The sequence below is a fragment of the Eleutherodactylus coqui genome, chromosome 7, assembly GCF_035609145.1.
Source record: "Eleutherodactylus coqui strain aEleCoq1 chromosome 7, aEleCoq1.hap1, whole genome shotgun sequence".
Taxonomy (NCBI): domain Eukaryota; kingdom Metazoa; phylum Chordata; class Amphibia; order Anura; family Eleutherodactylidae; genus Eleutherodactylus; species Eleutherodactylus coqui.
In genome coordinates this window covers 204,979,183-204,991,679 of record NC_089843.1, presented here as the reverse complement: position 1 = coordinate 204,991,679, position 12,497 = coordinate 204,979,183, and the positions used below count along the sequence as shown (strand labels likewise).

Sequence of the window (12,497 nt, the reverse complement as noted above, 5' to 3'; positions counted from 1 at the left end):
CGATATCCATCTAGAATTTTTTTCATTGTGTTGTAGAGCTAGGAGATGCTCTGCATGGATTCCTTGACGCTGCTCTGATAAGAGCTTCTTCGAGGAACACTCAACTAGAACAACTTTGGATCACGCATTTCCCAATGTTCTCCATTTGAAAATTTAGAGAGAGAATCAATTAGAGATGAGCGAACATACTCGTCCAAGCTTGATACTCGTTCGAATATTAGCGTGTTCGAGATGCTCGTTACTAGAGACGAGTACCACACGATGTTCGGGTTACTTTCACTTTCATCTCTGAGACGGTAGCGTGCTTTTCTGGCCAATAGAAAGACAGGGAAGGCATTACAACTTCCCCCTGCGATGTTCCAGCCCTATACCACCCCCCTGCAGTGAGTGGCTGGCGAGATCAGGTGTCACCCGAGTATTAAAATCTGCCCCTCCGGCGGCTCGCCACAGATGCGTTCTGACATAGTTCAGGGAAAGTGCTGTTGATGCCGGAGCTGCTATAGGGAGAGCGTTAGGAGTGATTTTAGGCTTCAAGAACCCCAACGGTCCTTCTTAGGCCATAGAAATCGCAGATCGCACCTATCTGCGATCTGCGATTCCTGTTCTCTTCTCTATATGCGCTCAATGGGGCCGGCGGCAGCAGCGCCGACCCCATTGAGAACATATAGAAGACAAATCATTCTTCTCTGCCACAGCTGTAACAGCTGTGGCAGAGAAGAACGATGTTTGCCCATTGAATTCAATGGAGCCGGCAATACAGCAGGTTCCACTGAAAGCAATGGGCTGCCGGCGTGCGCAGGATGAATTGTCGGGAAGGGCTTAAATATATAAGCCCTTCCCTGTAATTCATCCAGAAATGTGTTACAATAAAAAAAAAAAAATATATATATATATATATATATATATATACTTACCTTGTCCTGGCAGACGGAGTTCAGCCGCGGCGGCCGGCAGTGGGTGTGAAGGGGGTGTGAGTCAGACTCAGCGCTGAGCCAATCAGGGGGCAGGTCTGACTCACACCCCCTTCGCACCCACTGTAGGCCGGCTGCACTGAACTCCGTCTGCCAGGACAAGGTAAGTATATACCGGCGTATAAGCCGACGGGGCGTATAAGACGACCCCCCCAACTGTCACCTTATATGCCGGGAATACAGTGGAGCAAAGAATAAAAATCATTACTCACTTCCCCCGGCGTTCTGCGGCGCTGCTGCAGGCTGTCGCTCCCTCCTGGTCCCTGGCAGAGCATTGCTTTCTGGACGCAGGGCTTGAAATCCCCGCCTCCAGAAAGCTACTGTGATTAGCTAACACACGCCGTCAGCCAATCACAGCCATTCAATGACATCATTGTCATTGGCTGTGATTGGCTGAAGGCACGTGTGTTTTCTGGAGGCGGGGATTTCAAGCCCTGCGTCCAGAAAGCAATGCTCTGCCGGGGACCAGGAGGGAGCGACATCCTGCAGCAGCGCCGCAGAACACCGGGGGAAGTGAGTAATGATTTTTATTTTTTGCTCTGCTGTATTCCCAGCGTATAAGGTGACAGTTGGGGGGGGTCATCTTATACGCCCCGTCGCCTTATACGCTGGTATATACAGTATATTTTTTTTTATTTTTACACATTTCTAGATGAATTGCAGGGAAGGGCTTCTATATTTAAGCCCTTCCCGACAATTCATCCTGCGATCGCCGGCAGCCCATTGCTTTCAGTGGAACCTGCTGTATTGCCGGCTCCATTGAATTCAATGGGCTAACATCGTTCTTCTCTGCCACAGCTGTTACTGCTGTGGCAGAGGAGAACGATCTTTATGCTGACAGTGCGGGGGTGGGGGGGGCCCACTCTTGCCGCTATTGTGGCTTAATAGTGGGACCTGTGAACTTGAGATGCAGCCCAACATGTAGCCCCTCGCCTGCCCTATCCGTTGCTGTGTCGTTCCCATCACTTTCTTGAATTGCCCCGATTTTCACAAATGAAAACCTTAGCGAGCATCGGCGAAATACAAAAATGCTCGGGTCGCCCATTGACTTCAATGGGGTTCGTTACTCGAAACGAACCCTGGAGCATCGCGATAATTTCGTCCCGAGTAACGAGCATCCGAGCATTTTGGTGCTCGCTCATCTCTAGAATTAATGTAATAATATATTCATCTTTTGGCAAAGTCTGGATTGCTCTTTTGTAATCTTCCCATGTGAGATCCAGAACACATCGCAACATACGGAATGAGTTAGCCCATTTTAACATAAAGTATTTGTTTTTGTAGAACATATTGATCTTTCTTGCAGTCCTCTGTGAAAATACAGTCCATGCAAGTTTTCTCTTATAAGTAGATATTTAGTGTCTACGTTCATCTGCTTTTCTTGAGAATGACTGGGACCAATTTTCTGAAAGGTCCTCAAACTCAAAGGATATCTTTCTGATGCCCTGTAGTGTGTAGGACAGAGCCCATTTAATGCAACCATGTTATAACCCAAAAAAGTTTTCTGTCCCTTTTTGAACTTCACTTCTGTTCTTGTAGGAAGACGTGACAACCCTTCTAAAGGCTCGAAAGTGGTGCTTAGATTGAACTATAATTCAATCTGTAACTCAGGGCTACTATGAAATAAGTAAAAGATAAGTACAAAGTTATAAAATTATTAACTGGTACTCGAAAGTTAAAGGGGTTGTCTCATTTATGTATTTACATTTACTGAAAAAAGTTTATATCCTCAGTTATTCCTATTATAATATTAGGACAGCGTGTTAAAGTAATCACTTAATTCGGATGATAGTCAAGTGGTGTCGTAGCCTTATGAATAAGGTATGCACAATTATTTTTCAATGCATTGGAGAAGAAAACACTGAGAAACACTCAAGTAATGCTTCCAAGCTCTTCTGTTTTATTGTGTAATACAAAAAGGTACTATAGTTTAAGAGTCCTTATGTGCAGTTTGTAAGCACTTCTCTCAACCAGACACGTAAGTGTTCATTTAGAAAATGTTCATTGAGAATATTGAATGGTGAGCTGGGACTCCTTGTGCTCAAAGATATGGGCAGGGAGGGAAACAGGTGATGGCTCCGGTATATCACTTATCACATAGGAATAGGGAAGGGTTGAGATCCAGAAAACTGGTTGGAAACAACTTGATCCACTTTAGGTGGTTTCACATCTGTTTCGTGGTTCTGTTTTCCTGCTCCATTTGGGGAGCAGGAAAGGGGAATCCCCATGGCCAAACAGACCCAATTATGAGGTCTGTTCGGTTTCCGCTTTTTCTTCTGTTATTTTCAGCTGGATCTGCAATGGAACCTCCAACTGGGGGTTCCAACGCAGATGTGAAATCATTCTTGCCCAATAGGGTTTGTTTAGTCATGAGGGGCATACCACATATGTGATGTTTAATCCAAAGGGAAGATTCAATGTGTTTGGTTACCACTAGAGATGAGCGAGCACCAAAATGCTCAAGTGCTCATTACTCGAGTCGAACTTTCAGTGATGCTCGAGAGTTCATTTTGAGTAACGAACCCCATTGAAGTTAATGGGTGACTCGAGCATTTTTGTATATGACTGGTGCTCCGCTAAGGTTTTCATTTGTGAAAATCTTAGCAAATCACCAAAGTCATGTAAAAAACACAGAAATGGATAGGGCAGGCGAGGAGCAACATGCAGGGCTGCATTTCGGGTTCCGAGGTCTCACTATTAAGCCACAACAGTGGCAAGAGTGAGACCCCCCCCCCCCCGCACTGTCAGCATTAAGATCGTTCTCCTCTGCCATAGCTGTAACAGTTGTGGCAGAGAAGAACGATGTTAGCCCATTGAATTCAATGGAGCTGGCAATACAGCCGGCTCCATTGAAAGCAATGGGCTGCCGGCAAGCGCGGGATGAATTTTCGGTAAGGGCTTAAAAATATAAGCCCTTACCTGAAAAGCATCCTAAAATGGTTAATTAAAATATTAAACATGGAACTGTAATTAGGGACATGTATGTTGCTTGCTGCGGGGTCCATTGCCTTATCAATTAACCCCTTCCTTTCATCTCTCTATTATCTTGGAGAAAAGAGGAGTTTTTTTTTTTATCCGTTTACCCAGGAGACGGCGCTTTTTATCAATTGGCCGAACTCCACCATCTTGAATATTTTTTTTCTTTTTTATCTTTGGAGATCGTTTAACCCTTTGTGTGCTGAGCCCTGCAAGGCATAATTTCACAGATCATACATAGTATTATAATGGTGGGAGAAATAATTTACATATCTTAAAGGTGTTGCTTCCCACACCCACATCTGTGGCTTTCACCTCGATTTAACACCCTTCTCTCCTTTATGTGTTCCCTCAAGATGGGGGGTTCCTTCTAGGATCTGGTAATAATCAGGGGCATTCATCCACCATCCTTGTCATGATACCCCTGACTGCTTGGCTCCTCAGTATTTAATTACAAGGTGTCAAGGACTAACACTTACAACTCGCTTCCCCATAGGAGACTTATGAATGGGGATTAATAACTTTCATAAAGAGGTGTAATCTTGTGCCAATTTAGCACATGAAATACACCACTGTATGACTCCCTGGAATAATTGGGCTTACCCGGAAGTCCCGAAATAGGGGTGACTTCCTGGGAAACGTAAAAAGGCGATGCCTTCCCAGCCTATGACCACTCTAAATTACCGGTTACAAGTCATTACAAGTTTGATACTCAGCTTCCATTGGTCAGTGTGGCCATTTGTGAACGGGTTTATTTTTTTTACTTTTGGAGCCAAGGGATATTCTTATCATAAATCATAACTCCCAAGACTCCTAAGTTTTGTTATATGTTTTCTTCTGTCCACTCATTTTTAAAAAAAATTTTTCAATAAAGTTAGTAAGTTTTAATAGATTCTTCTTCGGTGAATTCTATTAGATTTGGAGCAACCCTTTAAATATTAGGGTGGATAATGTTGTTTTATGTAATACACTTTAATGCAATTTAAGACAAAGTAGTTCAGACTTCTCTGGATCTGTGATTCAGCAAATGTAGCAGCGAGTCATGTGGCTTTCATTTCTTTTGTGAAATGCTAAATATAGCTGAACGGCATCTGGGGACGACGTCATTCCTTATTCACTTATGAACAGACCACAGACTATGCTTCTTCCCCAGTTGACAGTCTGTTATCATTTAGAGTTTGCTTCCCTTTATTTTTCCCAAGTTTGAACATGGTTACCAATTTCTTAATTTGGTCCTCAAGTAATGCAGCATTTTATATATGCTGCTCAAGTGGTCACGACTGATCTGCTTATATCTGGCATCATGTTTTATGAAAGTAACATATTTGCATTAACTTGAAAAGGTAGCAAAAAACATCTACAGAGACCTTCTTACATTAGAGCTGATTTCCTAATAACATTGGACTAAAGCAGGACTGCACAACTTTTTTTGGTCCAATGATCACATTGCCAAACTGAACCACTTCCAAGGGCTGTAAGGGTATTCCCATTTATAGTATATCCTACAATAAATCAAAGTAAGTTCCACTTCCAGGACTCCCATTTATTTGGAGAATGGGGTCACCTTCATATTTACATTAGAACAGATTTCCTAATAATATTGGACTACAGCAGGACTGCACAACTTTTTCTGGTCTGACAGCCACCTTGCCATACTGAATCACTACCAGGGCCCATTAGGGTATTTGGGTATTCCCATCTATGACATTGATGGAAGATCCTAAACATATTGCATAATAACTCAAAGTAAGTTCCATTTCCAAGACTCCCACCCTAGACAATGGATGTGGCTCTCTCCATTGAAGAAAATGGATGTTGAGGCAATGGCCTAGTAATTCATATGTACTTGAACTACAATGTAGACCTAGACATGGCTCCACAGTACATCCTTAATACTTGTCTGTTCCTATTGCCCTGCTATGTGCCACTCCTCTTCACCCTGAAATAGAAACTGCATGTCAGCTGCCACGCATAGATATTTCCATGTCCAGATGGCTGGGGCTGTGCAGAATGGCATTGTGGGCCATATGTTGTTCTCCATCAATGTAAGTCTTTAAACAGAGGCTTGACAGACATCTGTCTGGGATGATTTAGTGAATCCTGCACTGAGCAGGGGGTTGGACCCGATGACCCTGGAGGTCCCTTCCAACTCTACCATTCTATGATTCTATTCTATGATTCACCCCTGGACTAGAGAATGCAATTAAAATCATTAAACAGCCTACAAAGTAATGATAACTTTATTAGAAAATGGCTTGAAATATACGGTCCTCAACTCTAAAAAACTTCCCTAATCTAAATGAAACTTTTTCTGATAAGTATAAGCTTGAAGATACTGTCCATTGTACTCAAGTTTATCAATATCATCCATGATAGAAAATAAGCTTGCAAAAAGCCATCTCTACTACTCTAGTGCTTCAGGAGAAGTAGTGGTCTCACCAATCAACTCGAGCAACTCAAAACGCCCTTCAGTTTGTAGTAAAAATGTGAAGCAGTTGTACAACACCTTGCCGTTATGGTTTAAAAAAGTCACTGAGACAACTCCAGGTTTGAGATGTCCTACTGCCAGATTCTAATGACAAATCCTTTGATTTCTGTTAGGCACAATGATATCATGAAGACCTCGTAAGGATCCAAATCACCAAATACATTGAAGTAACCACATATATGGACATACAGTATAACATTGGCATTAAAACTGGATAATATGTAAACTCTGTTGTAATTAGTGAGTTGAATCCACATAAGGTCTCAACAACGACATCTGGTGAATCAGAAGAGGACATGTTGTCATCAGAATCTCTTAATAAAGCAATATCAGGCTTTGAACATGTAACTTCAAGCAATCATAGCTAAGTACAGAAGACAGATATTAAAAATGATTAAGAATGTTTTTACACTTCTGTTGTACATATGTTGAGAAGATTCCCTATTGGAGTTTCATAACTCCCATATGTTTGAATGTAGAGGGACCATGTTGTATGCCCAGCCAAATCTCTGTTGAGTCTGGAGACTAGATGCTGGATCCGTACTAAACCATCTTTTATGACATGTCTGATGTCATCAAAGTTAAACATATGAGAACCCGTTGTTCCTTTGGCAGCAAGAACACTAAATTCCATGCAGAAATGCTATACAAAAAGTTATAATTTCACATGAAAACATCAATTGAACATGATTTTTCTTTCTTTGTAGGCAAATGAGCAGATAGAGATGGCAGGAGGAAAAAGTACGGCTACTATAATTATTGCCCTTACTGATGGCAAGCTGGCCGACCAAATTCCTGTGTTGACGGTAAAAGAGGTGAGTATTGTTCTCTATCCTTTATCGGTCTTTGGGACTGGTATATATTAACAATTTTGCCTAAATTGCAGTTGCATTGTACATTTTCTTTATTTTTTCTCAGGCTGATAAAGCTCGAGCCATGGGAGCGAGGGTCTACTGTGTTGGAGTTCTGGATTTCAAATATGAACAGGTGAATATGAAATGAGCATTCAACTCAAGTTCAACTCAAAATAGTTGGGTCTCTGCATGTGCATGGAGCCTGTGTAGCACTGTACAATGGCTGGAGCCAGAAAGCCTCCATTAACTGCCAATACCTATTGGGTGTCATCCATATGGAGGTTTTCTTCATGGAAGTCAATGCTTCTCGTTGTTTTCAGAGGACCAGGATTTTTTTGTGCTGCATTTATTTAACATATGTTTTTTTTTTTTAAATCACCTAAAAGGAGACAGTGGACCTCATTTACCAAAACTAGCAACCAACTTTTTGAATTGCCATGAAAAAATGAAAGCTGCACTGCAATTGGTTGCTTTAAGCAAGGACGATTCTCCTGTTAGAAAATTTTGAGAAATGAGCCCCATAGTCTCTCCTGCCTTTCGGCCCACAACCTAGTCCCAGTCATATTTCAGAGACAATTAATAAATACTCCAAGTTTCCATTCTAAAGACTAGCATCCTTATTACCCATAGCAACCAATCACAGCATGGCTTTCATTTCTCAAGCTGCAGAGGTAAAATGAACGCTTCGCTGTGATTGGTTGCTCTGAGCAACAAGGACTGCCTTACTATTAGACAGTTTTGCTAAATGAAGCCCAAAAAGTTTTATTCTGCTAAAGTCATTGCTAGGGGGGCTTTGGGACAAAATGGCTTCCAACAAAGACAGATGAGTGTTTAGTGTTCTTGAGCTTAACATCAACCAGTCTGTTATTAGTGTGCAATGTCATTTAGGAACAAAGTTTTATGAAGCTCCACCCAGTGGGTGCAGAATTCTTAAGGGGTACTCTGATTTTAGGGAAAATGGTTACATATGCAAGCAAAAATCACGCCTCCGTCTATCAGAAAATGTGGAAATAGTGAAGCGTGTCCATGAAGGTTTCACATGAAGTCCTCAGAAATCCACCACCAGAGCGAGTTGAGAATTGGACATCCCCCAGTCAGCTGTTCAGGAGATTCTGTGCAAATGTTTGTGAAATTATCCCTACGATTGCAATTGTTACCGGCCCTGAAACTGAACAACAAAGCGAGGCGATGTTCTTTCTATTACAGTATGCAAACTCTAATGGAATCTTTGGTGTTTAGTGATGAAGCCGCCTTCCATCTTTTAGACACAGTTACCAAACGTAATGTCAAGATGTGAGGGAGGGAAAACCCATCTGCTTACATGGAGCGTACGGGCGCCTTCCCCAAGGTGAATGTGTTTGGTGCTATGACCTGCAGGAAAGTATCCGGCCTCTTCTTTTTCCACGATGAGACAATCTTGTGGATTTCGGACCTGGACGCTAGAGATACTGTGTCTGCTTCAGTTGGAACAGGAAATCTCAGGTTTTAAATTCCAACAGGACAGGGCCCCCCATTTTCCCAATGAAGTCAGAAGTGAGCTCAATAGTTGACCACCAAAGATATGGGCTGTTGAGGTGGTGATGATACTGAGCTTCTTCCTTGGACTCCACCTTACAACTTGTGATGTTTTTCTCTGGAGGAGTGTTAGAGTCTACACACCCCTCTTACCACCCACCATGTAAGATCTCTTAGTACACATCCCAGAAGCCATTGCATCAGTCAGTCGTGATACTTACAACATGTATGGCAGCTGCTTGACTACAGGCTCCATGTGTGTCAAGTAACAAAGAGGCCAGATTGATCACCTCCGATGTGGATAACATTTTTGATGCCGTGAACAAAACTTTTTGAGTTTCTCTTTTCATTGATGTCAAATTTATGCATCTGACTGTCCCTAAACGTGAGTTATGAGTGTTTCACATTGGGAAGATCATCTGTAATAACCATATATATTTCCTGGTGTGTATAAACTCCCTGCGATGTCTTCCATGTGAGAGATGAGTCAGCCATCCCTATTATTTCATTTTGTATCTATTTTTGTAACTTATTGTTCCATTGCAATAGTTTGTATTGTTCCCATCATCCGATGTATTGGACTCAGCAGAAGAGTAAAGTCGGAGAATGATAACATCCTACCGATGTCGCCGAATTAGAATAACCTTTTTGCTTATAATCTAGAAATGCGCTTCACCCAGCCTCCGTTAAATTGACGTAACGCTTATCCATCTAACGGTATTTGCTTTCTAAATACTTTCCATTTATTTCCTAAAGCTGATAAAAATTGCTGACTCAGAAGAACATGTGTTTGCTGTTGAAGGTGGATTTAAAGCGTTGGGAGGGATCATTAATTCAGTAAGTACCACAATGGAAATGGACTGGTTGTAAATTTCTGAATGTTCTAAGTTAGTATTTGCAGCATAAGTGAACATTTAATAACTGCGGCCTTGTCAGATTTATCCCTTCAAGAATAGAACGCCAGAACATTCCGGCTTCACTTCTCACTTAGGCTGCTTTCACATTAGCGTATTTATTATCAGTATTCCACCCATTTTCTTCTGTCCGTGTTTCGGCGCTAATGCTGATCTATAGGTTTATGTACAGAGGCGAATACGATGTTCATATTTTGAAAACACAGTATGCACTACTTTCATTTTTGCAGATGTTAACCCTTTAACACTCTGTGATGTACAGTTACATGATGGAGGTTCGGGGTTTGTATAGAATAGAGGGGGATCTGGGGTCAATCCCGCTCCTTACAGTGCAGATGCTGGCTGTTTCTTACAGCTGACATCTGCCTATAACAGCTGCGATCAGCACTCCCGCTGATCATAGCTGTTAACCCTCTAAATGCTGCCGTTAGTTTTGATGACAGCGGGCGGGGGCCTTCTTTTAAGCCCCCACGTGTGCCTTTGCAGATTGCCATGCCTGTGTAACTTGATAGGCGATTAATTATGTACTTATTTTATGAATTCATTATTTTCAAAAATAAAAGGCAATAAAATAAAAAATAAAAACTTTTCCCATACGTATAAAAAAACAAAAACATATCACAGTGTCCACAAACGTCCGATCTATCTAAGTAACGCATTATTTACCCCAAACGGTGAATGTTGTTCTAAAAAAAATACACCATGTATTAATTGTGCCTTTTTTTGGTCACCCCCATCTCCAAGAAAAAATGTAATAAAAAGCACATTAAATAGTACTACTGAAAAATATAACTTGTTGCACAAAAAACAACAAGCCCCTGCAGTAAATATGGATAAATAAAAGTTGTGATTTTTTTTTTTTAAAGTTGGGAGTTAAAAACGAAAATGAAAAAAAATAGGCCTGCGTCCTTAAAGGGTTAAACACCCATTAGAAAAGTGATTCAAATACAAAAGCTGGGAGCAGTGCACTAAGTGGACGGGGCGGAACTTAGCTCTTAAGTTGGTGGACCCCAAGATAAACTTTTGCACCCGGGCCCATGAGCCTTTAGCTACACCCCTGTAAACAATCACATTCAGGGCTTAAGCAGATCGGCGTATGCACAACTATACTTGTCACTACAAAGCGTATTCGCGCATGAACCAGTTTTTTTCTTTCTCGGACCGCTTAGACTCCATGCTGTTGCACGCGAGTTTGAAAAGAAAAAGCGGGAAGATAGGTGCAAGAAAGAAAGGGCAAGTCCTATCTTTTCTGGGACGTACTACTAACTGGCGAGAATCCCACTAGTGGAAACAAACCATTGAAATCAATAGTTTAGTTTTGACCCATTATGCGTCCGTGATTTTCACGGCCGCATATCTCGACTAAAGCACGCCCATCTGCTAAAGGCTGGAAAAGGCCTCCATTGATTTCAATGGGGTTTCTCAGACACCACGATTTTTGAACGCTGTCTGCTCTACTTTAGAGCATTTCAGCTATTTTTAACGCTCCTCATCACCCACTACAATGATGGGGTGTGTTTAAAAATGGTACTGAATGCGTTTGAAAATGCTGTAAAACTCCGTGTTTAAAAATGCCGTGCTTTTAGAGACACTTGTGTAAGAGCAGCCTAATTCCTCACCATGGAGTTTGTAGCAAGTTGGAGTTATTCCAGTACAGGTGGATGCACTTACTGATGAGTGACACTGATGTTAGGCCTCCTTCACACAAGTGCTTTAGCGCACGTTTTTCCGCTCGGGAACCGCAACTATTAAAACCCATAGATTTCAATGGGTTCACCCACGTTGGTCGATTTTCTGTGTGCATTTTCGCCGTCGGCTCTTTTTTCGCCTGCATTTGTGGACCTGAAGCGCCTAGGAGTCTATGGGGGTAATTACTAACACTGGCGACTAATTAGGCTGGTCCGTCTATTCAAATGTGGCGTGGGTGTGTCCTACACCAATGTGAACGAGACTGGCAGCGCAGAAAACGGACACTTACCTGCTCAGGAACGCATGTGTGACCTAAGGGCTTACCCCCCATGGCTGTATTTGTGCACAGTTTTGCACAAGTTTAGCACAGAGAATAGAACCACTTGGACTAAATTCCATGTTTAATCCAATTTACATCAGCAAATAAATCAATCTAGCAATATTCTCTGCATACATATGTGCAGCCCATCGCCTTTCCTATAATGTAACCAGACACTGGTGTACATTATGGCGAACCCTCCACCAACCCAGAGCGGACGTAGATTTCTATCTGGCGCATGGAGGTGATGCCAGATGCAACAAATGTGTTCGGGACATTTCACGCGGGCAGAATTTTTCTGCATTCCGTAGCGATCCTCCAGGGGAAGTTTTCGGGTGCGTTAGAGGATCGGCACTTGTCCCCCATTGTTTTCAATGGGAAGCCTCGCATCACACCGCTGTGTAATGTGTTTTACTGTTCCATTAAAGACAATAAGCGAAGCACAACGTGAAGAGATAGGACATATCCGCGTGAATTTTGTGAGTCTCACAAGGCACCGAACTCCCGTGAGATTCTCTCATGCTGCCCGTGTGAAATGTCCTTTAGACTGGATTCACATGAGCAACGTATCATGCACGAGAAATTAGTGTATGCAATACGCAGGGAATATAACCCATTCATTTCTACGGGTTCAAATGTGCACTTTCATTGACTCCATTCACCGAGTGCCATGCCGCCATACTTCACCCGCGTAATACACAATGAAAATACGGTTGTGTGCATGAGTCCTAAGTGGTGCAAGCCCCTTAATACACCGGTGCATAGTTTACT

At 42.2% G+C, this 12,497-nt stretch overlaps 1 protein-coding gene across 2 annotated transcripts in view; it reads left to right on the top strand.

Annotated features, from left to right (window-relative positions):
- Positions 1–12,497, top strand: part of ANTXR2 (ANTXR cell adhesion molecule 2) — a 208,188-nt gene that overhangs the window by 54,951 nt on the left and 140,740 nt on the right. For both annotated transcript variants that reach the window (XM_066574248.1, XM_066574247.1), the window contains exons 6-8: positions 7,143–7,250; positions 7,354–7,422; positions 9,561–9,641. In XM_066574248.1, coding sequence (XP_066430345.1) covers positions 7,143–7,250; positions 7,354–7,422; positions 9,561–9,641 — 258 coding nt within the window. The remainder of the gene's footprint in view (positions 1–7,142; positions 7,251–7,353; positions 7,423–9,560; positions 9,642–12,497) is intronic.